The sequence below is a fragment of the Eptatretus burgeri genome, chromosome 7 (assembly GCF_056783735.1).
Source record: "Eptatretus burgeri isolate ZD-2024b chromosome 7, Ebu_testis_v1, whole genome shotgun sequence".
Lineage (NCBI taxonomy): Eukaryota > Metazoa > Chordata > Myxini > Myxiniformes > Myxinidae > Eptatretus > Eptatretus burgeri.
In genome coordinates, this window is record NC_140967.1 from 103,280,538 (window position 1) to 103,302,638 (window position 22,101).

At 44.2% G+C, this 22,101-nt stretch overlaps 2 protein-coding genes across 3 annotated transcripts in view; one reads left to right on the forward strand and one right to left on the reverse strand.

Moving 5' to 3' along the window:
* Positions 1–10,377: 10,377 nt before the first annotated feature.
* LOC147023967 (uncharacterized) lies at positions 10,378–20,113 on the reverse strand. 2 transcript variants are annotated; one of them, XM_085890059.1, is made up of 6 exons: positions 19,472–20,113; positions 18,566–18,599; positions 18,205–18,378; positions 17,192–17,304; positions 12,967–13,051; positions 10,378–12,514 (listed from the first exon to the last, which is right to left on the reverse strand). In XM_085890059.1, the coding sequence occupies exons 5-6, from the start codon at positions 13,024–13,026 to the stop codon at positions 12,047–12,049; spliced, it is 528 nt and encodes a 175-aa protein (XP_085746185.1). In that variant the 5' UTR covers positions 13,027–13,051; positions 17,192–17,304; positions 18,205–18,378; positions 18,566–18,599; positions 19,472–20,113; the 3' UTR covers positions 10,378–12,046. The 2 variants fall into 2 exon arrangements, with proteins under 2 accessions (XP_085746185.1, XP_085746183.1); XM_085890057.1 differs by having other exon boundaries at positions 19,395–20,113.
* A 143-nt stretch (positions 20,114–20,256) lies between these two features.
* The window catches only part of LOC147023968 (uncharacterized), a 25,319-nt gene continuing 23,474 nt past the window's right edge, over positions 20,257–22,101 (forward strand). The window contains exon 1 of the mRNA XM_085890046.1: positions 20,257–20,500. Within this exon, the coding sequence (XP_085746172.1) occupies positions 20,393–20,500 (108 nt within the window). The 5' untranslated portion in view covers positions 20,257–20,392. The remainder of the gene's footprint in view (positions 20,501–22,101) is intronic.

Here is a 22,101-nt window from a genome sequence, read left to right on the forward strand (position 1 = left end):
CACATTACACCGCCACTAAAACCACACCACATTACACCGCCACTAAAACCACACCACATTACACCGCCACTAAAACCACACCACATTACACCCCCACTAAAACCACACGACATTACACCCCCACTAAAACCACACCACATTACACCGCCACTAAAACCACACCACATTACACCGCCACTAAAACCACACCACATTACACCGCCACTAAAACCACACGACATTACACCGCCACTAAAACCACACCACATTACACCGCCACTAAAACCACACCACATTACACCGCCACTAAAACCACACCACATTACACCGCCACTAAAACCACACCACATTACACCGCCACTAAAACCGCACCTCATTACGCCGCCACTAAAACCCCTGCACATTACACCGCCACTAAAAGCACACCACATTACGCCGCCACTAAAACCACACCACATTACTCCGCCACTAAAACCACACCACATTACGCCGCCACTAAAACCACACCACATTACACCGCCACTAAAACCACACCACATTACACCGCCACTAAAACCACACCACATTACACCGCCACTAAAACCACACCACATTACACCGCCACTAAAACCACACCACATTACACGGCCACTAAAACCACACCACATTACACCGCCACGAAAACCACACCACATTACACCGCCACTAAAACCACACCACATTACACCGCCACTAAAACCACACCACATTACACCGCCACTAAAACCACACCACATTACACCGCCACTAAAACCACACCACATTACACCGCCACTAAAACCACACCACATTACACCGCCACTAAAACCACACCACATTACACCGCCACTAAAACCACACCACATTACACCGCCACTAAAACCACACCACATTACACGGCCACTAAAACCACACCACATTACACCGCCACTAAAACCACACCACATTACACCGCCACTAAAACCACACCACATTACACCGCCACTAAAACCACACCACATTACACCGCCACTAAAACCACACCACATTACACCGCCACTAAAACCACACCACATTACACCGCCACGAAAACCACACCACATTACACCGCCACGAAAACCACACCACATTACACCGCCACGAAAACCACACCATATTACACCTCCACGAAAACCACACCATATTACACCGCCACGAAAACCACACCATATTACACCGCCACTAAAACCACACCACCACTAAAACCGCACCACATTACACCGCCACAAAACCGCACCATATTACACCGCGACTAATACCGCACCACCATATTACGTCATCACTACAACCTCACCACCATATTACACCGCCACTAAAACCACACGACATTACACCCCCACTAAAACCACACCACATTACACCGCCACTAAAACCACACCACATTACACCGCCACTAAAACCACACCACATTACACCGCCACTAAAACCACACCACATTACACCGCCACTAAAACCACACCACATTACACCGCCACTAAAACCACACGACATTACACGGCCACTAAAACCACACCACATTACACCGCCACTAAAACCACACCACATTACACCGCCACTAAAACCACACCACATTACACCGCCACTAAAACCACACGACATTACACCGCCACTAAAACCACACCACATTACACCGCCACTAAAACCACACCAGATTACACCGCCACTAAAACCACACCAGATTACACCGCCACTAAAACCACACCACATTACACCGCCACTAAAACCACACCACATTACACCGCCACTAAAACCACACCACATTACACCGCCACTAAAACCACACCACATTACACCGCCACTAAAACCACACCACATTACACCGCCACTAAAACCACACCACATTACACCGCCACTAAAACCACACCACATTACACCGCCACTAAAACCACACCACATTACACCGCCACTAAAACCACACCACATTACACCGCCACTAAAACCACACCACATTACACCGCCACTAAAACCACACCACATTACACCGCCACTAAAACCACACGACATTACACCGCCACTAAAACCACACGACATTACACCGCCACTAAATCCACACCACATTACGCCGCCACTAAAGCCACACCTCATTACTCCGCCACTAAAACCACACCACATGACTCCGCCACTAAAACCACACCACATGACACCGCCACTAAAACCACACCGCATTACACCGCCACTAAAACCACACCACATTACACCGCCACTAAAACCACACCACATTACACTGCCACGAAAACCACACCATATTACACCACCACTAAAACTGCACCACATTACACCGCCACAAAAACCGCACCATATTACACCGCGACTAATACCGCACCACCATATTACGTCATCACGACAACCTCACCACCATATTACGTCATCACTACAACCTCACCACCATATTCCACCACCACGAAGGCCGCACCACCATATTACATCATCACTGCAACCTCACCACCAAATTAAACCTCCACTAAAACCACACCACCACTAAAACCACTCCACCATATCACACCACCACTAAAACCACACCACCATATCACCCCGCCACTAAAACCACACCACCATATCACACCGCCACTAAAACCACACCACCATATCACACCGCCACTAAAACCACACCATCATATTACACCGCCACGAAAACCGCACCATATTACACCGCCACTAAAACCGCACCACATTACACCGCCACTAAAACCACACGACATTACACCGCCACTAAAACCACACGACATTACACCGCCACTAAAACCACACCACATTACACCGCCACTAAAACCACACCACATTACACCGCCACTAAAACCACACCACATTACACCGCCACTAAAACCACACCACATTACACCGCCACTAAAACCACACGACATTACACCCCCACTAAAACCACACGACATTACACCGCCACTAAAACCACACCACATTACGCCGCCACTAAAACCACAGCACATTACGCCGCCACTAAAACCACACGACATTACACCCCCACTAAAACCACACGACATTACGCCGCCACTAAAACCACGCCACATTACACCGCCACTAAGACCACACCACATTACGCCGCCACTAAAACCACACCGCATTACGCCGCCACTAAAACCACACCACATTACACCCCACTAAAACCACACGACATTACACCCCCACTAAAACCACACCACATTACACCGCCACTAAAACCACACCACATTACACCGCCACTAAAACCACACCACATTACACCGCCACTAAAACCACACGACATTACACCGCCACTAAAACCACACCACATTACACCGCCACTAAAACCACACCACATTACACCGCCACTAAAACCACACCACATTACACCGCCACTAAAACCACACCACATTACACCGCCACTAAAACCACACCACATTACACCCCCACTAAAACCACACCACATTACACCGCCACTAAAACCACACCACATTACACCGCCACTAAAACCACACCACATTACACCGCCACTAAAACCACACCACATTACACCGCCACTAAAACCACACCACATTACACCGCCACTAAAACCACACCACATTACACCGCCACTAAAACCACACCACATTACACCGCCACTAAAACCACACCACATTACACCGCCACTAAAACCACACCACATTACACCGCCACTAAAACCACACCACATTACACCGCCACTAAAACCACACCACATTACACGGCCACTAAAACCACACCACATTACACCGCCACTAAAACCACACCACATTACACCGCCACTAAAACCACACCACATTACACCGCCACTAAAACCACACCACATTACACCGCCACTAAAACCACACCACATTACACCGCCACTAAAACCACACCACATTACACCGCCACTAAAACCACACCACATTACACCGCCACTAAAACCACACCACATTACACCGCCACTAAAACCACACCACATTACACCGCCACTAAAACCACACCACATTACACCGCCACTAAAACCACACCACATTACACCGCCACTAAAACCACACCACATTACACCGCCACTAAAACCACACCACATTACACGGCCACTAAAACCACACCACATTACACCGCCACTAAAACCACACCACATTACACCGCCACTAAAACCACACCACATTACACCGCCACTAAAACCACACCACATTACACCGCCACGAAAACCACACCACATTACACCGCCACGAAAACCACACCATATTACACCTCCACGAAAACCACACCATATTACACCGCCACGAAAACCACACCATATTACACCGCCACGAAAACCACACCATATTACACCGCCACTAAAACCACACCACCACTAAAACCGCACCACATTACACCGCCACAAAAACCGCACCATATTACACCGCGACTAATACCGCACCACCATATTACGTCATCACTACAACCTCACCACCATATTACACCGCCACTAAAACCACACGACATTACACCCCCACTAAAACCACACCACATTACACCGCCACTAAAACCACACCACATTACACCGCCACTAAAACCACACCACATTACACCGCCACTAAAACCACACCACATTACACCGCCACTAAAACCACACCACATTACACCGCCACTAAAACCACACGACATTACACGGCCACTAAAACCACACCACATTACACCGCCACTAAAACCACACCACATTACACCGCCACTAAAACCACACCACATTACACCGCCACTAAAACCACACGACATTACACCGCCACTAAAACCACACCACATTACACCGCCACTAAAACCACACCACATTACACCGCCACTAAAACCACACCACATTACACCGCCACTAAAACCACACCAGATTACACCGCCACTAAAACCACACCACATTACACCGCCACTAAAACCACACCACATTACACCGCCACTAAAACCACACCACATTACACCGCCACTAAAACCACACCACATTACACCGCCACTAAAACCACACCACATTACACCGCCACTAAAACCACACGACATTACACGGCCACTAAAACCACACCACATTACACCGCCACTAAAACCACACCACATTACACCGCCACTAAAACCACACCACATTACACCGCCACTAAAACCACACGACATTACACCGCCACTAAAACCACACCACATTACACCGCCACTAAAACCACACCACATTACACCGCCACTAAAACCACACGACATTACACCGCCACTAAAACCACACCACATTACACCGCCACTAAAACCACACCACATTACACCGCCACTAAAACCACACCAGATTACACCGCCACTAAAACCACACCACATTACACCGCCACTAAAACCACACCACATTACGCCGCCACTAAAACCACACGACATTACACCGCCACTAAAACCACACCACATTACACCGCCACTAAAACCACACCACATTACACCGCCACTAAAACCACACCACATTACACCCCCACTAAAACCACACGACATTACACCCCCACTAAAACCACACGACATTACACCCCACTAAAACCACACCACATTACACCGCCACTAAAACCACACCACATTACACCGCCACTAAAACCACACCACATTACACCGCCACTAAAACCACACCACATTACACCGCCACTAAAACCACACCACATTACACCGCCACTAAAACCACACCACATTACACCGCCACTAAAACCACACCACATTACACCGCCACTAAAACCACACATTACACCGCCACTAAAACCACACCACATTACACCGCCACTAAAACCACACCACATTACACCGCCACTAAAACCACACCACATTACACCGCCACTAAAACCACACCACATTACACCGCCACTAAAACCACACCACATTACACCGCCACTAAAACCACACCACATTACACTGCCACGAAAACCACACCATATTACACCGCCACTAAAACCACACCACCACTAAAACCGCACCACATTACACCCCCACAAAAACCGCACCATATTACACCGCGACTAATACCGCACCACCATATTACGTCATCACGACAACCTCACCACCATATTACATCATCACTACAACCTCACCACCATATTCCACCACCACGAAGGCCGCACCACCATATTACGTCATCACTGCAACCTCACCACCAAATTACACCTCCACTAAAACCACACCACCACTAAAACCACACCACCATATCACACCACCACTAAAACCACACCACCATATCACACCGCCACTAAAACCACACCACCATATCACACCGCCACTAAAACCACACCATCATATTACACCGCCACGAAAACCGCACCATATTACACCGCCACTAAAACCGCACCATATTACACCGCGACTAATACCACACCACCATATTACGTCATCACTACAACCTCACCACCATCTTACATCATCCCTACAACCTCACCACCATATTACACCGCCACTAAAACCGCACCACCATATTACATCATCACTACAACCTCACCACCATATTACATCATCACTACAACCTCACCACCATATTACATCACTACAACCTCACCACCATATTACATCACTACAACCTCACCACCATATTACATCACTACAACCTCACCACCATATTACATCACTACAACCTCACCACCATATTACATCACTACAACCTCACCACCATATTACATCACTACAACCTCACCACCATATTACTACATCACTGCAACCTCACCACATTACATCATCACTGCAACCTCACCACCATATTACATCATCACTGCAACCTCACCACCATATTACATCATCACTGCAACCTCACCACCATATTACATCATCACTGCAACCTCACCACCATATTCCATCACTGCAACCTCACCACCATATTACATCACTACAACCTCACCACCAGATTACATCATCATGACAACCTCACCACCAGATTACATCATGACAACCTCACCACCATGTTGCATCATCACTACAACCTCACCATCATATTACATAACTACAACCTCACCACCATATTACATCACTACAACCTCACCACCATATTACATCACTACAACCTCACTACCAAATTACACCGCCACTGCGACCGCACCACCATAATACACCACCACTAAAACCGCACCACAATATTACACCGCCACCAAAACCACACCACCATATTAAATCAATACAACCTCACCCCCATATTACGTCATCACAACAACCTCACCACCATATTACATCACGACAACCTCACCAACATATTACATCATCCCTACAACCTCACCACCATATTACACCGCCACTAAAACCACACCATGATATTACATCACTACGACCTCATCACCATATTATATCATCACTACGACCTCACCACCATATTATATCATCACTACGACCTCACCACCATATTACATCACTACAACCTCACCACCATATTACATCATCACGACAACCTCACCACCATATTACATCATCACGACAACCTCACCACCATATTACATCACTACAACCTCACCACCATATTACATCATCACTGCAACCTCACCACCATATTATATCATCACAACAACCTCACCGCCATATTATATCATCACAACTACCTCACCACCATATTGCATCATCACTACAACCACACCACCATATTACATCACTACAACCACACCACCATATTACATCACTACAACCTCACCACCATCTTACATCACTATGATCACACCACCATATTACATAATCACTACAACCTCACCAGCATATTACATCACTATGATCACACCACCATATTACATAATCACTACAACCTCACCACCATATTACATCACGACAACCTCACCACCATATTACACCACTAAAACCCCACCACCATATTACATCATCACTACAACCTCACCACCATATTACACTGCCACTGAAACCACACCACCATAATTCACCACTAAAACCGCACCACAATATTACACCGCCACTAAAACCACACCACCATATTACATCATCACTACAACCTCACCACCATCTTGCATCACTATAACCTAATCACCATATTACATCATCACTTCAACCTCACCACCATATTACATCACTACAACCTCACCACCATATTACATCACGATAACCTCACCGTCATAATACACCACCACTACAACCTCACCACCATAATACAGCATTACTACAACCTCACCACCATAATACACCATCACTACAACCTCACCACCATATTACATCACTAAAACCCCACCACCATATTACATCATCACTACAACCTCACCACCATATTACACTGCCACTGAAACCACACCACCATAATTCACCACTAAAACCACACCACAATATTACACTGCCACTAAAACCACACCACCATATTACATCATCACTACAACCTCACCACCATCTTACATCACTATAACCTCACCACCATATTACATCACCACTACAACCTCACCACCATATTACATCACTACAACCTCACCACCATATTACATCACTACAACCTCACCACCATATTACATCACTACAACCTCACCACCATAATACACCATCATTACAACCTCACAAACATAATACACCATCACTACAACCTCACCACCATAATACATCACTACAACCTCACCACCATAATACATCACTACAACCTCACCACCATAATACACCATCACAACCTCACCACCATATTACATCATCACTCGGGTCATTCCATGTCAAATCATCAAAGAATCTGCCGTCATCTCTCAGATTTTTGTAAAACTTTGGGAACCAATTGGGACCCATGAAAAACGGCAAGAACTCAAATATTTTTGCTAACAGCCTCTTAATTAGTGAGATACAGACTAACGAACTTTGGACTAATTAGCACGACGTCGCGAATTCAAATGGTCATATCTCTAAACGTATAACACCTAGAGAGCTGGTTTTGGTGTCATTTTAAAGGTATTTTCATGCCCTATGGATTTGTCTGGGCAACATTTTCCTACCTCCAACCACAAAAAGTTATCACAAAATATAAACTTCAATCGTGAATCCCCAAAAAATGTATCCTTCAAATTTATCCCAGAGGTACCTTATGATGTCAAGAAGCTTCCACATAAATTCTGTGATGGGCACTCCAATAGTTTCTGAGATATGAGCAATAATGTACATGTACGTATGGCATATAGGTTCGAAAATCAGCATTTGTATTGTATTATACAATCAATAAGTGAGTTCAAGTACACAGTGTTCACTAACCTGACTTAGGCTTTCAATTTCCTCTTCAATGCAGCAACAGCAGCACTTGTTTCACTACAACCTCACCACCATATTACATCACTACAACCTCACCACCATATTACATCACTACAACCTCACCACTATATTACACCATCACTACGACCACACCACCATATTACATCATCACGACATCACCACTACAACCTCACCACCATATTATATCACTACAACCACACCACCATATTACATCATCACAACCACACCACCATATTACATCATCACTACGACCTCAGCACCATATTACATTATCACTAAAACCCCACCACCATATTACATCATCACTACAAACTCACCACCATATTATATCACTACAACCACACCACCATATTACATCATCACAACCACACCACCATATTACATCATCACTACGACCTCACCACCATATTACATCACTACAACCTTACCACCATATTACATCACTACAACCTCACCACTATATTACACCATCACTACGACCACACCACCATATTACATCATCACGACATCACCACTACAACCTCACGACCATATTATATCACTACAACCACACCACCATATTACATCATCACATCCACACCACCATAATACATCATCACTACGACCTCAGCACCATATTACATAATCACTAAAACCCCTCCACCATATTACATCATCACTACAAACTCACCACCATATTACACCGCCACTGCGACCGCACCACCATAATACACCACCACTAAAACCACACCACAATATTACACCGCCACCAAAACCACACCACCATATTACGTCATCACTACAATCTCACCACCATATTACATCACTACAACCTCACCACCATATTACATCATCATTACAATTCCACTATGACCGCACCACCATATTACACCGCCACAACAACCTCACCAATATCACTCGTCCCTAAAACACAATACAGAGAGGGTCCATGAGTTGTCCAGATTTGAAAAAGAAAATCTTCACGGTGACACCGCAAGCAACAGATAAATAAATAATATATAACATGACACCACCGAACGATGTGAAACCACAGGACTGAACTCGTTTGTAAAATTACAAATTGCAGAAAAAACAATTCCCGATTTGATTTATTTTACTCTTGTCTGGGTTTTTAATGAGTTCAGTGGTCAAATACCATTAAAATATCGAGAAGTAATAACTTTGTGCAGGGGAAGGTGAGGGTGAGGTTGAGGGTGAGGGTGAGGGTGTGTTCAACAACGTCAAGCTTAAGGGGTTAGCGTGTCGTAAAAGTTAGAGACAGCCTTTTGGAGCTTTAATCAGTTTTATTTTCACTTCACATAAAGGATCCATTTTGAAGTGGTGAGTGTGTTGCATCATGAAATGATTCCTGGCTTCGTACAGTCTTGACATGACGGTACAGAAGTTGTAAAGTTACCGTTGAGCTGTCGGGTCTGGGTTCGATTTCTGACCCAACAATTAGTAATTTGTACTTCGCAAGCCGGGCATTGTGTCCCCAGCACGGCCGTTAAGCCGGGTGTCCTGTCTATAAACGAGTCAGTCCACGGTACCTTTCGCAAAGAGAAGGCAAGCTATCGCCGGCACCAGGAACAAATTTCAAATTCGTAAAGGGTATGGTACTTCAGAACCACTATTAAGATTTATGATACCTGAACAACTAACACACACACACACACACACACACACACACACACACACACACACACACACACACACACCATTGAAGGTTAGCAATGTGTGCTGCTCGAGGACAAGGCTCGGAGACGCACACCCAAACACGCTAATATGGTGCTCATGGATATACAAGTGAACTTCCACCAGAATATTGGAATTTGATCAATCCGACTGCACACAGATTAAGCCTGACAGCGGTACGCACTGCACCACGTGCCATTGCAGTTTTGTAATAGTTGACAAATAAAATAAACCACACAATTAACCAGTCAATGGAAAAGCATGGTGTTGGCTTAACCCTCAAAGTGGCTGGCTTTAGATGTTAGGGTCTTGAGTTCAAGCCCTTGTCTTGGGTGGGTTGACCAAGCCTGTCCTCCTTCCAAGATCGGCAAAATCCTTCCAAGTACCAGTGTGCTGGTAACAGAGGGCACTGCATCACCGGCACAGCCGCACCCCCAGAAAATGATTCAGCCACAGGCAGCATCCAAAGAAATCAAGAAATCAATGGAACTCGGCCGAGAAAGATCCAAAAGAAACACCGCTGACGATGCATATCGGCAATGAACGAGCATCAACTTTTCGTTCGTTCATATGCAGCACGTGCTGGGGGATTGCTTCAGTTCTTCCAATCTTTCGATGCCCCCTGTAGGTTAAAACAGGAATTTGGGCTTGGCCAGGGGTGCTGGCAATAACAGCGACTGTTGGGCCATTTACATATATACTCAAGCAGAGCCAGGTCAAAGAGCAATCAATCAATAAACAGAGAGAGAAGAGGAGGTGAGAGTTTAAAAATTCTACCATTTTGACATAACATGTACACGGCCCTTTTGAGAATATTCATTGAAGGGTCCACAGTCCACACAATCCTTTAATCTTCTTCTTCTTCTTCTTTCGGCTGCTCCCGTATGATCCGCATCGTGATTTGGCACACGTTTTACGCCGGATGCCCTTCCTGAAGCAACCCTGGTCGCCTCTTACGACACAGGGATATGGTACACCTATTTTAACCGGGGTATACATCATCACTACATTAAAGTCTTTTTGTTAACCAGGGTATACATCATCACTACATTAAAGTCTTTTTGTTAACCGGGGTATACATCATCACTACATTAAAGGGTCATCGCCAACGACACGGATTCACAATTGCCAGGGTAGTGTCCTTCACCCACACAATCCTTTAATATCAGTCACAAACAGGCCCCAAAAGGATGCACGGACATTTTTGCTGTGACCATCTCCATGGAATGCACAAATGACAGTGTCCCTTTCCAAGGTGTCACCTTTCCCAAGGTGCTCTTTCATGCACATCACTGTCGTTTTCCCCATCGTACTTCCCATCATTTTCCAAATCTTTCCATTCATGAATTGCCGTCTCCTCGCCCTCTTCCTCTTCCTCCCGATGCCCCTTTGCAAGCCACACCACGTGCTCATCTTCAATGCGCTGCTGCTTCGCCTGCTTTCTTTCCAGCCTCCCGCTCCTCCGTCGCCGCACCGGTCGATCCGGAGCTATCCCCCATTCCCCCTTGCGCTTGGTGTCCGCAATCTGCTGAAGCAAGGCCTGGCGGTCGATACCCAACCAAGACGGAGCGCGTCGATCTCGGTGATCGGTCAAGGAAGGCATGGAAATCCATTTTCCTTCCTTCTCAGACCACATTCTATCCTTCTGGTCCATTACTTCCGAAGATATCTCTGGAGTCTCGACATTGTCCAGCTCTGTCTTAATGATCGAAAGCCAGTGTTCAACCTGCACAGTTGTGCCATTTAACATGATGGTATGGCCGTGGTTTGTGGGGTGGGGGAGAGGAGGGGGAGGAGGGAGAGAAATTGGTAAATAACAACAGAGCAAAAACGTCGTTCCTTTAAAAGTACAATTAGTTCTTAATTTGTAAAAACAAAGCAATGTCCAGTGAATGTGGTTCCCAATCGACAGAACAATCACAACATGGACAAAAGAAGGGAAATTTACAATTGAAAAAAAAAAAAAACAACAACAAAAGGAGAGAAAGAGTGGGTGCCATGTACACGGGTACGAAAAGGTGAACGAGGTCGACCGTGTGTCATTCGAAGACTCACAAGTCCCAGACATGTGTTATTGGGCTTAAAACAGATTAAATAATTGGCAAATGTGGTCGGTGTTGTTGCTGGAGGTTGAGCCCATACTCTCAACAGAGGGTCTGTACCCCCACATGTTCGTACCTCTGTTGTAGCAGCGTACTTCTTATCCTTCAAAAAGACGAGAGGAGGAATCTTCCCCATAACATGATAAGTCTGCAGAAGGTACCTGTGGAATTAGAACCAAATTAGAACCTTCTCTCAGCAACAATATCAGCATGGACTCAGGATGTTGTATAACATAACATAATCAAGCATAACAACAAAAAAGTTTCAAAAATGGTTTAAAAAAAAAAAAAACAATTAGCCAGTTATCACAACATCTAGGAACTAGTTATCTAGTTCCGTCAAGTCGTGGCCGACTTCTGGTGACATTCATCATCAGATTTATCCAAACATCCCGATCCTGCGATGCTTCCTGAAGCTCCAGCAGAGATCTTGGATGCATCCTTTACTCCATCAATCCAGTGCGTGCAAGGTCTGCCTCTTCCTCGTCTTCACTCAACCACACCGAGCATGGTCGATTTGTCGAGATGTTTGTTTTCTGCACGCATGAAATGTCCAACCAAAGCATGACAGTTTCTGTTTCAGCATCAGCCCTTCTAATGTGCACTACACGGTGGTCTCATTTCTTGAAGCACCAATTTGTTTGTTCTTCTTGCAGTAAAAATGAATTTTAACATTAGTCTCCAAAACCACATTTAAAAATGGTCAATCTTCTTTATTATTTTTTATCTTGCCAAAACGAAGTTTTTGCAAGACATGTTGGTCAGCTTGTATGTTTTTTTTTGTTTGTTTGTCTGTCTGTAATCACGGATAAAATAATTCTGCAGAGCACAGTTATCATTGGAAATTTTTGTAACTTCGCATAACAGAGGCCTATAGAGGTCCCTTTCAGCGCATAAAATTTTGAAGGTCAAGGTCACTTTGTCGCAAATCAGGGGAGTCGACGAAACCCTTATTTTTTGAGTAATTTTGATCGGATAGTCTTCAAACTTCATGGGAATATAGTTCATGGCCTGGTGCTCAGCTGATTAATTTTTGGTGGCGATTGGCCTTGACCTTCATGGTTAGCGCCTGAGGTCAAACATATTTGACCCCAAGGTCAAATTTTCAAATTTTAGGAACCATATCGTGTAGTACCTCAAATTGAACACCTCAATGAGTGCTTTCTAGATATGTCAAGCTTGAGACATTATGATGTCATTTGGTGACGTTATGAGGCAAAAGCATATTTTTCATGGTTACTCTGTAGAACGATTCTCATCGGAATCTCTCGTAGGCAGATATTCCTCAAGGAGTCGCTCCTGGTGGATTGCAGCTCTGTTCACCTCAGTGTGACCTTAAAGAAGTCACATGTGGTCACCTTTTGGAAAGATACGGGTCACCCTGCGGGTGACATTGGTTTTTTTATTGGTCGTTGAATTCAGTGACCTGACATATAAATCCTCTTCAGATTTCATGTCAATCGGATGAAAATTGAGGATTTTATAAATTTGACAAATTTGTTGACCTTTGGCCTATGTTGACCTTTCGACCTCAAAAACAAAAGGCTTCTTCCTTTATGACGAATCTACCATGTGGTGGAGTTTCGTGAAGGTCGGTTTAAAATGTGACCTGCAGTGACAAACAAAAAATAAAAATAATAAAAAAAGACAGCCAAACGCACGCAACCAACATACTTGGAAAAAAAAAAATCTTCGATTTTCGCAAATAACAAACAAACAGACAAACAGAGCAAGAGAAGGAAGTGCTTTGCAATACTGTATGTGTCCCCAACCGATGTGATATTTTCCAAGTTCTAAAGGACACAACTGAAGAAGTGATGAAACCACCTGAAACTTGAACTTGTTCTGTAACTTATCATAATAAAGCCATGTACCAAGTTTCAGTTGAATATGTTAAAGGGTATGGGGCGAAAAAAACAGAAAAAGAAAAGAAAAGTCCCCTCCAATGAAATTGAAAGGGGACAAATAACACACACGACCAACTAATATACTTGAAAAAGGTTTATTAAAAAAGGTTGAAGGTTAAAAAAAAAATATATATATATATATATATATATATAAATACAGGGGATTAAACTAAACAAGTATAGTCTCAAGATATGGATATGCCTCCTGGTACATGGAGACCATCTGTAAAGCTACTGAAGTGAATCTCGTATTATGAATCGATTAAATATTAAAAAAAAAACATTCTACAGATCCTTTTGGAAACCGTTTGCGCTTGAGCTACCTACTTATGGGTTTCTCAGGGAAATAAATAACTCGGTGGGGACATGGGGTAAGAGGGGAGGGCAATGAGGAACCAATTTGCGTAAGAGGGAGAGGGAACGATCTTAACACAACGACATCAACATGTGTGGATCACTATGTATCGAATGTTTAAAAATACAGAAATAAAACAAGAACGGCACTGGGTAGAGCACATGTACGTCCGCGAGGCCGACAGTTTACATTTTGTATCCCACTGATAGGCCAGATCTGTAACCAGACTTCAACCAAAATCAAATCGGCTCGTCCAACTCGTCCACAAAGTCTCGTCATCATCCGTCCACAACATTTTGAAATATTTTGCTGTACTGTGTATAGTTTTTTTTCCCACCCACATCTCTCAATGGTGAAGAATCTCATTAAAAAAAAAATAATTCTCGTATCCAGATCTTCACCAAAACCGAATCAATTCTTCCTTGTCACACCCCCGACTTCATCTGAATCCGTCCATAACTTTTTGAGATGCTGTGCTCACAGACAGACAAACAGACAGGGGTGAAAACATAACCTCCATCCACCTAAGGTGGCGAAAAAGCAACTAATGATTCCCAAATTTGAAATACAACGCTGACAACGGGCAATCTAGCTATCCTCGTTTGCTCTGGAAACCATCCGACCCTCACCAGCTCCTCCAGGACTCGCACGCCGTCACAGTAGCCCTCCCCTTGTTAGCTCCCAAAATCCAGGCTGGATTAACACCTCCACGCTTTTCTCCTGTTTGTGGAACTGCTTTCTGGAGACGGTTAAATTTCACGATCTACCACCACCTCAAGTCATCCCCCATCACAACCTATAATCTTTTATGCTCCCAATAGCCATACTTAACCAAGCCATTGAGGTTACATGTTACCGTTTCCTGCCCTCTCTGCTCTATTCCTGTTTCTTTGTTCCGTTCCTTGCTGTGTCAAACTGAAGCTCCACTGTCGGTTCATTGCCTTTTTGCCTTCTGTCAATAATCACTCTTTCATCACCCTCGATTGCACTCTCAACTGTACTCCATTAAGCTACAGATAAAGGCCTTGTGTGTCACGAGAGGTTCAGACTTGGCACATTGCTGAATGCAGAGTCTGTGTCTGGCTTTGGAGACCAGCTCTGCCCAGCTCTCAGCTGAAGGTGAGGCTCAGAAGTTCACAAGATTGAACCTTTTCATTGGCTGATGAAGGAAGTCGGTAAGTGGTTATCTCATTCTTACAGAGCAATGGGGTGTGAATGGGAGATTGCCCCAGATTGAATAGCATATTCCACGCGTCAGAAGCATATCTGATCATTTTCAGAACAGAGGGAAGCAGCTGCTGCTGTTCGGTCATCGGGATGTTGCTGGCGAGCATAATGTAGAACCATCTGCAGAGAGGAAAAAAGGTTTACTCGAGCAGGCGAGTGATTTCACGTACACGACGATTATAATTGGCCCCAAGATGCTTGGAAGAGAGGATGATAGGGTATCATTGGGAGTTACGTGCTGACTGCAAGAGTGGAAGGAGTTGGCGTGTCAGGTCCAATGAAGTTAGCCAAACTCTTGTTTCGGTAAAACAATGAGGCACATCGTGGCAATGGTGGATGAATGGGTCGTTAAAAGCACCAGCAAAAGCAGAGCTGTACGGCATCGTTTTGCTGTGGTTTATAAGGTTCATGGAAGATACAATTCAGACATGTTTATGCAAACGGAGACTCCAGACAACACAGGCCTTGATCTCGGACAAAGCAGCCATTGACGTTTGAATACGTCATTTCCTGGAGCATCCTTGGTACCCTGGCAGTGCTTTTCAATCCAGTTAGTTGGCATTTTTATGGAGAAATCCACCCCCTCCCCTATCGGACGCCAACCTGCCAACCCACGGTGTCGTATAAAACAGCTTCCTGTGGAATGGCTAAAGATGTGTACACAGCTTGAGAGTTTGGTATAACTGCCAGTGTGGGATGCAGAGGATAACAAACAAGTATGGAAGTGGGTCAGACAGAGACGGATAAGATAGTCAGACAGGTTTGACACGGGGCTGTGATGGCACAGCGATGCGCACACGGTTACTGCTCACCGTAGACGCCCAGAATTCAATTGCAAAACGCTTTCAATATGTGCATCCTCATCCTGATTGCCCTGGCCATGCCAGTAGAGGTGGCACACAGAAAAATCCGCAGACAGTCTCACCTGCAAAAGAGTATAAATGTAACCGATTAAACATGGAGGGTGGATCAAACCAGCGACACAGTCGAGCACCAAAAAAACAAGGGTACACTAAAAATAAAATGAAATAAAAATAACCATCCTGCTGAATGAAGATGGACAGGCAAGATCACCGATAGGTACGCATACTCATCTGAGCAGTCTCATCTGCGTTCGAATCCTGACCCAGCTATAAACTGCCATCCCGCTGTTTCACAGGCAGGACGATTTATCAACGCTTGTGCCATCCCAAGAATGGACGTTAAGCCGGGCATCCCGTCAGCCAGCATTAGTTGTTGGACGTTACAGATCCCACAGTGTCCTTGGCGAAAAGTAGGCGAGCTATCGCCGGCATCCTGAACAAATTTCAAATTCCTGCCCCAACATCCTGTGTCGGAGAGGCGACCCATCCAGGATTGTAATCCGAGCCAAGAAACTGCCTCGACAGAACAGACACTCTGTGTGGAGCACGGTACCTGAATGAAAGCACAGCCATCGTTAAAAGGTCGGATACAGGACAAAGTATGGCTATCAAAGCATTGTCGATCCACGGCAGGAGAATCGATCGATAAATGGGGTCGCTGTACAAACAGAATGAGGGTATCACACTCAGCGAGGAACAACCAGACCCTGCCATTTGATTGACAACTTAAGGAAGATAATTCACAGGCGGTGCACACTGATGTTTTTAAATCACAACGCAACCTTTACATGCTCCGGCTTAGACAAATAAAGTTTATAAACACCGGTGATGGTGACGGGGGAGGCAGGTTTAAAGTGTCCAGAGGGTGTCCACAGTCAATTCAGGGTCAACCAGAGATGAACAAAAGGTTTTGAGTCAAGTCTACAACCACCAGGTCTCAGTGTTGAAGGTGTGCGACTTACAGCATCGATGTTGAGCTGCAGGTCATACAGCTCCTGGCTCACTTCAGGGGTGGTGAGCAGGTCGGAGACAGATTGCAGTAGGATGGCATTGAGGATGCGCAAGCGACGAGGCAGCTCGTGATCGCTGGGACAACAACCATGGCCGATTAGTCCTCTGGCTCTGGGCACGACTTCCTGGAGACGGTCACGGATGGGAATAACGGGTCACCGCTCCAGCAAGCATTTTATAATGGATATTAGATATGCAAGTTCGAACCTTTAAAACAAGGTCTCCCGTCGATCCTTTGGATCTCCAAGTTGCTGCAGTGGGCGGGGTACCTCCACCCACATTAACAACTACGGAACAGCACTTACAACTCACCAATGGAAACTTCACATCAAAAAGAAACTTGTTCCTGCAACACAACCAGTGACGAAGATATATCACAAAGCACCAAATAATTTAACAATATCTTATAATGTCGAAAAAAAAACAAAAAAACCCAAAAACATTCCACATCAGGTGGGATGGTGGTAGAAACCACAGGTGAGCAGCCACAGGTTACACGGTGCTTGCTGCATACCATACACTGAAGATCCAGAGGCCGATAACATCTTATCATAAATAACTCGAGTAATTCAACTGCGCAGTCGATGGGTATGCCTCTGCTCTCCCACACAAACACTTGAGTATTGACATATTTGACCCTTGACCTTTATCATATCTGGCCCAAAATCTAAAAGTTAATTTCCATGTCTAACTTTACCTTTGTACCAAGTTTGATAAAATTCTGTCCAATATTTCTTGAGTTAGGGCGTAAACAGTAAAATTTCAGGATTTGACCTTGACCTTTGACCCTTAACCTTTATCACATCTGGCCCAAAATCTAATTACTTAATTGCCCTGTCTTGCTTTACCTTTTTACCACGTTTGATGAAATTCTACAATTTGTTTCTTGAGTTATCGTGTAAACGAAAATCCGGACGGACGGACGACAACACAGGTATCCAGTAAGACAGTTATTAGGTATGCAGGGGAGGGGCTAAAACGATAGAGAAAGGTGAGGGGAGTGTGGGAGGAGACTGGAGTCGATGGAAGGGAGGAGGGACGTGCGTGGGACGGACCAGGGAAGGGGCACCGAAATTTTCGGCACATTTGTGTACGTAATATATAGATAAGACCCGAGCGAGCAGGTGGAAACGAAGTGTACCTCAGATGCGGTGCAACATTGTTACAATGGGTTCAGTCAATGGCAACATGAGGAGATCAATGGCGTTTGGGTTTTACCTCCAAAGGGAATGAACTGATTTTCACGAGAATTCGCATTCAAACTCGTTACGAGGAGGGTTTTAAACACAAACGAAGGATTGATAAGGAGGGACAACGGCCAAGCTGGGTAATACAGTAATGTACAGGTTTTAAACACGAACGAAGGATTGATAAGGAGGGACCACGGCCGAGCTGGGTAATACACTGCTGTAGAGGTTTTAAACACGAAGGATTGATAAGGAGGGACCACGGCCAAGCGAGGTAACAGTCGTGTACAGGTTTTAAACACGAAGGATTGATAAGGAGGGACGACGGCCAAGCTCGGTAACACAGTAGTGTACAGGTTTTAAACACGAAGGATTGATAAGGAGGGACCACGGCCAAGCGAGGTAACAGTAGTGTACAGGTTTTAAACACGAAGGATTGATAAGGAGGGACCACGGCCGAGCAAAGTAATGCAGTAGTGTACAGGTTTTAAACACGAACGAAGGATTGATAAGGAGGGACAACGGCCAAGCTGGGTAATACAGTAATGTACAGGTTTTAAACACGAACGAAGGATTGATAAGGAGGGACCACGGCCGAGCTCGGTAATACAGTAGTGTACAGGTTTTAAACACGAAGGATTGATAAGGAGGGACCACGGCCAAGCTAGGTGATACACTACTGTGCACTTTACCTCCGAGAGCCGGGTGATGGAAAGTGGACAAAACATTCCAACAGATGGGACAACACACACACATCGTGTGACACGCATCGAGCACTCAGACCGGATCGTCTTCGCCACGGACGGCTCGTCAGGGCGGACGTGGACCGTCTCCGTACCTCGTTCTCCTCGCCATCTTCTCCAACATCGACGTTTTCTTTCCCAGGCGGGACGGACCGAGCCACAGGTCCCGGTGTGATGCGGACGGGCCGATTCGAGCGGTCAAAGCTCTCATGGACATGCCATACGTGGACCGTAGAGCCGTGGCCGTAACCATGGCGAACATAGGAAATCCGGTGTGCTGTTCGTTGATCCGATTTATATTCCTGTTTCACACACAAGTGAGTTAGCGATCCATTCTGAGTACACAGGTGTCACGCTCGCATCCCAAGTCGATTTGTCTTATTTCCGTGTAATGTAAATGTTACACCAATTTATTTGTCCAAGCAATCATTTAAACTTCCTTTTACGGTGCTTTACACCGCCAGCTACACCGCCTCAATGAAAAACCATCACATTAAATCCTCCAAATGTGACCCGACTGACATGAGTTGCCGCCAGAATCGCGGCAACAATGGTGCAAGCTCACGGACGATCGATGACGTCACGCGGCAAGGTGTGGGCAAGTGGGCGTGGCGAACCGCCTGAGACAGGATAAATTATGTTAATTTCCTACGTGGGCCAATGCATATCGCATATCATATCAACTTTGAACGCATATCAACTTTGAGGGCGTCCTGGTTTCTTTTAACGTGAATATATATATATACATATATATATATATATATATATATATATACATATACATATATATATATATATACATATATATATATATATATATATATATATATATATATACATATATATATATATATATATATATATATATATATATATATATATATATATATATATATACATATATATATATATATATACATATATATATATATATACATATATACATATATATATATATATACATATATATATATATATACATATATATATATATATATATATATATATATATATATATATATATATATATACATATATATATATATATATATATATATACATATATATATATATATATATATATACATATATATATATATATATATATATATATACATATATATATATATATATATATACATATATATATATATACATATATATATATATATATATATATATACATATATATATATATACATATATATACATATATATATATACATATATATATATACATATACATATATATATATATATACATATATATATATATATATACATATATACATATATATATATATATATGTATATATATATATATACATATATATATATACATATATATATATATATATACATATATATATATATATATATATATATATATACATATATACATATTGTTGCGGTTTTCGCGCCCGCCGGCGTGCGAACGGCCACGTAACTCGAATCGCGGCACGTCGCCCACCGGACGGACAATCCAGTCGTGACCCTCTCGGACTAACGCCGGGAACCAGTCACGGGTGGACCTTTCGGTCTCACCGCGATCGAGCCAATCAGCCCCCGCGTGGGATAGGGTTGCTCGCCAAATTCGACCTACCTAAGTACCCACGCGGAGGGTAGACCGGGCGATCGCACCTCGCCGCAGGTCGACTTCGGACACGGGCCACTTAAGCGACCCGTTCCGTACTATCAGAATAACCGAGCGGTGTTATCGTCGACCTCGACGGTTCGATTAATTATCGGGCGTATTCAGCCCACTACCAACCCTTTACGTGAAGCAAGATGAGGATTCAATGAAGGAATGACGAAGCGAGGCGGGAAACAGTTCAACACAAAAGCACATTTATTCGCGGCACACGGGAAGCACACAAATACAATTCCACCAAATGCACACAAAAAAAAGAAAACACAC

Coding starts and splice junctions, on each gene's coding strand:
- LOC147023967 (XM_085890059.1), bottom strand. CDS start 13,026: ATGGGGAAGATTCCTCCTCTCGTCTTTTTGAAGGATAAGAAGTACGCT. Junction 12,515..12,966: donor AGTACGCTGCTACAACAGAG/GTACGAACATGT, acceptor ACAACTGTGCAG/GTTGAACACTGGCTTTCGAT.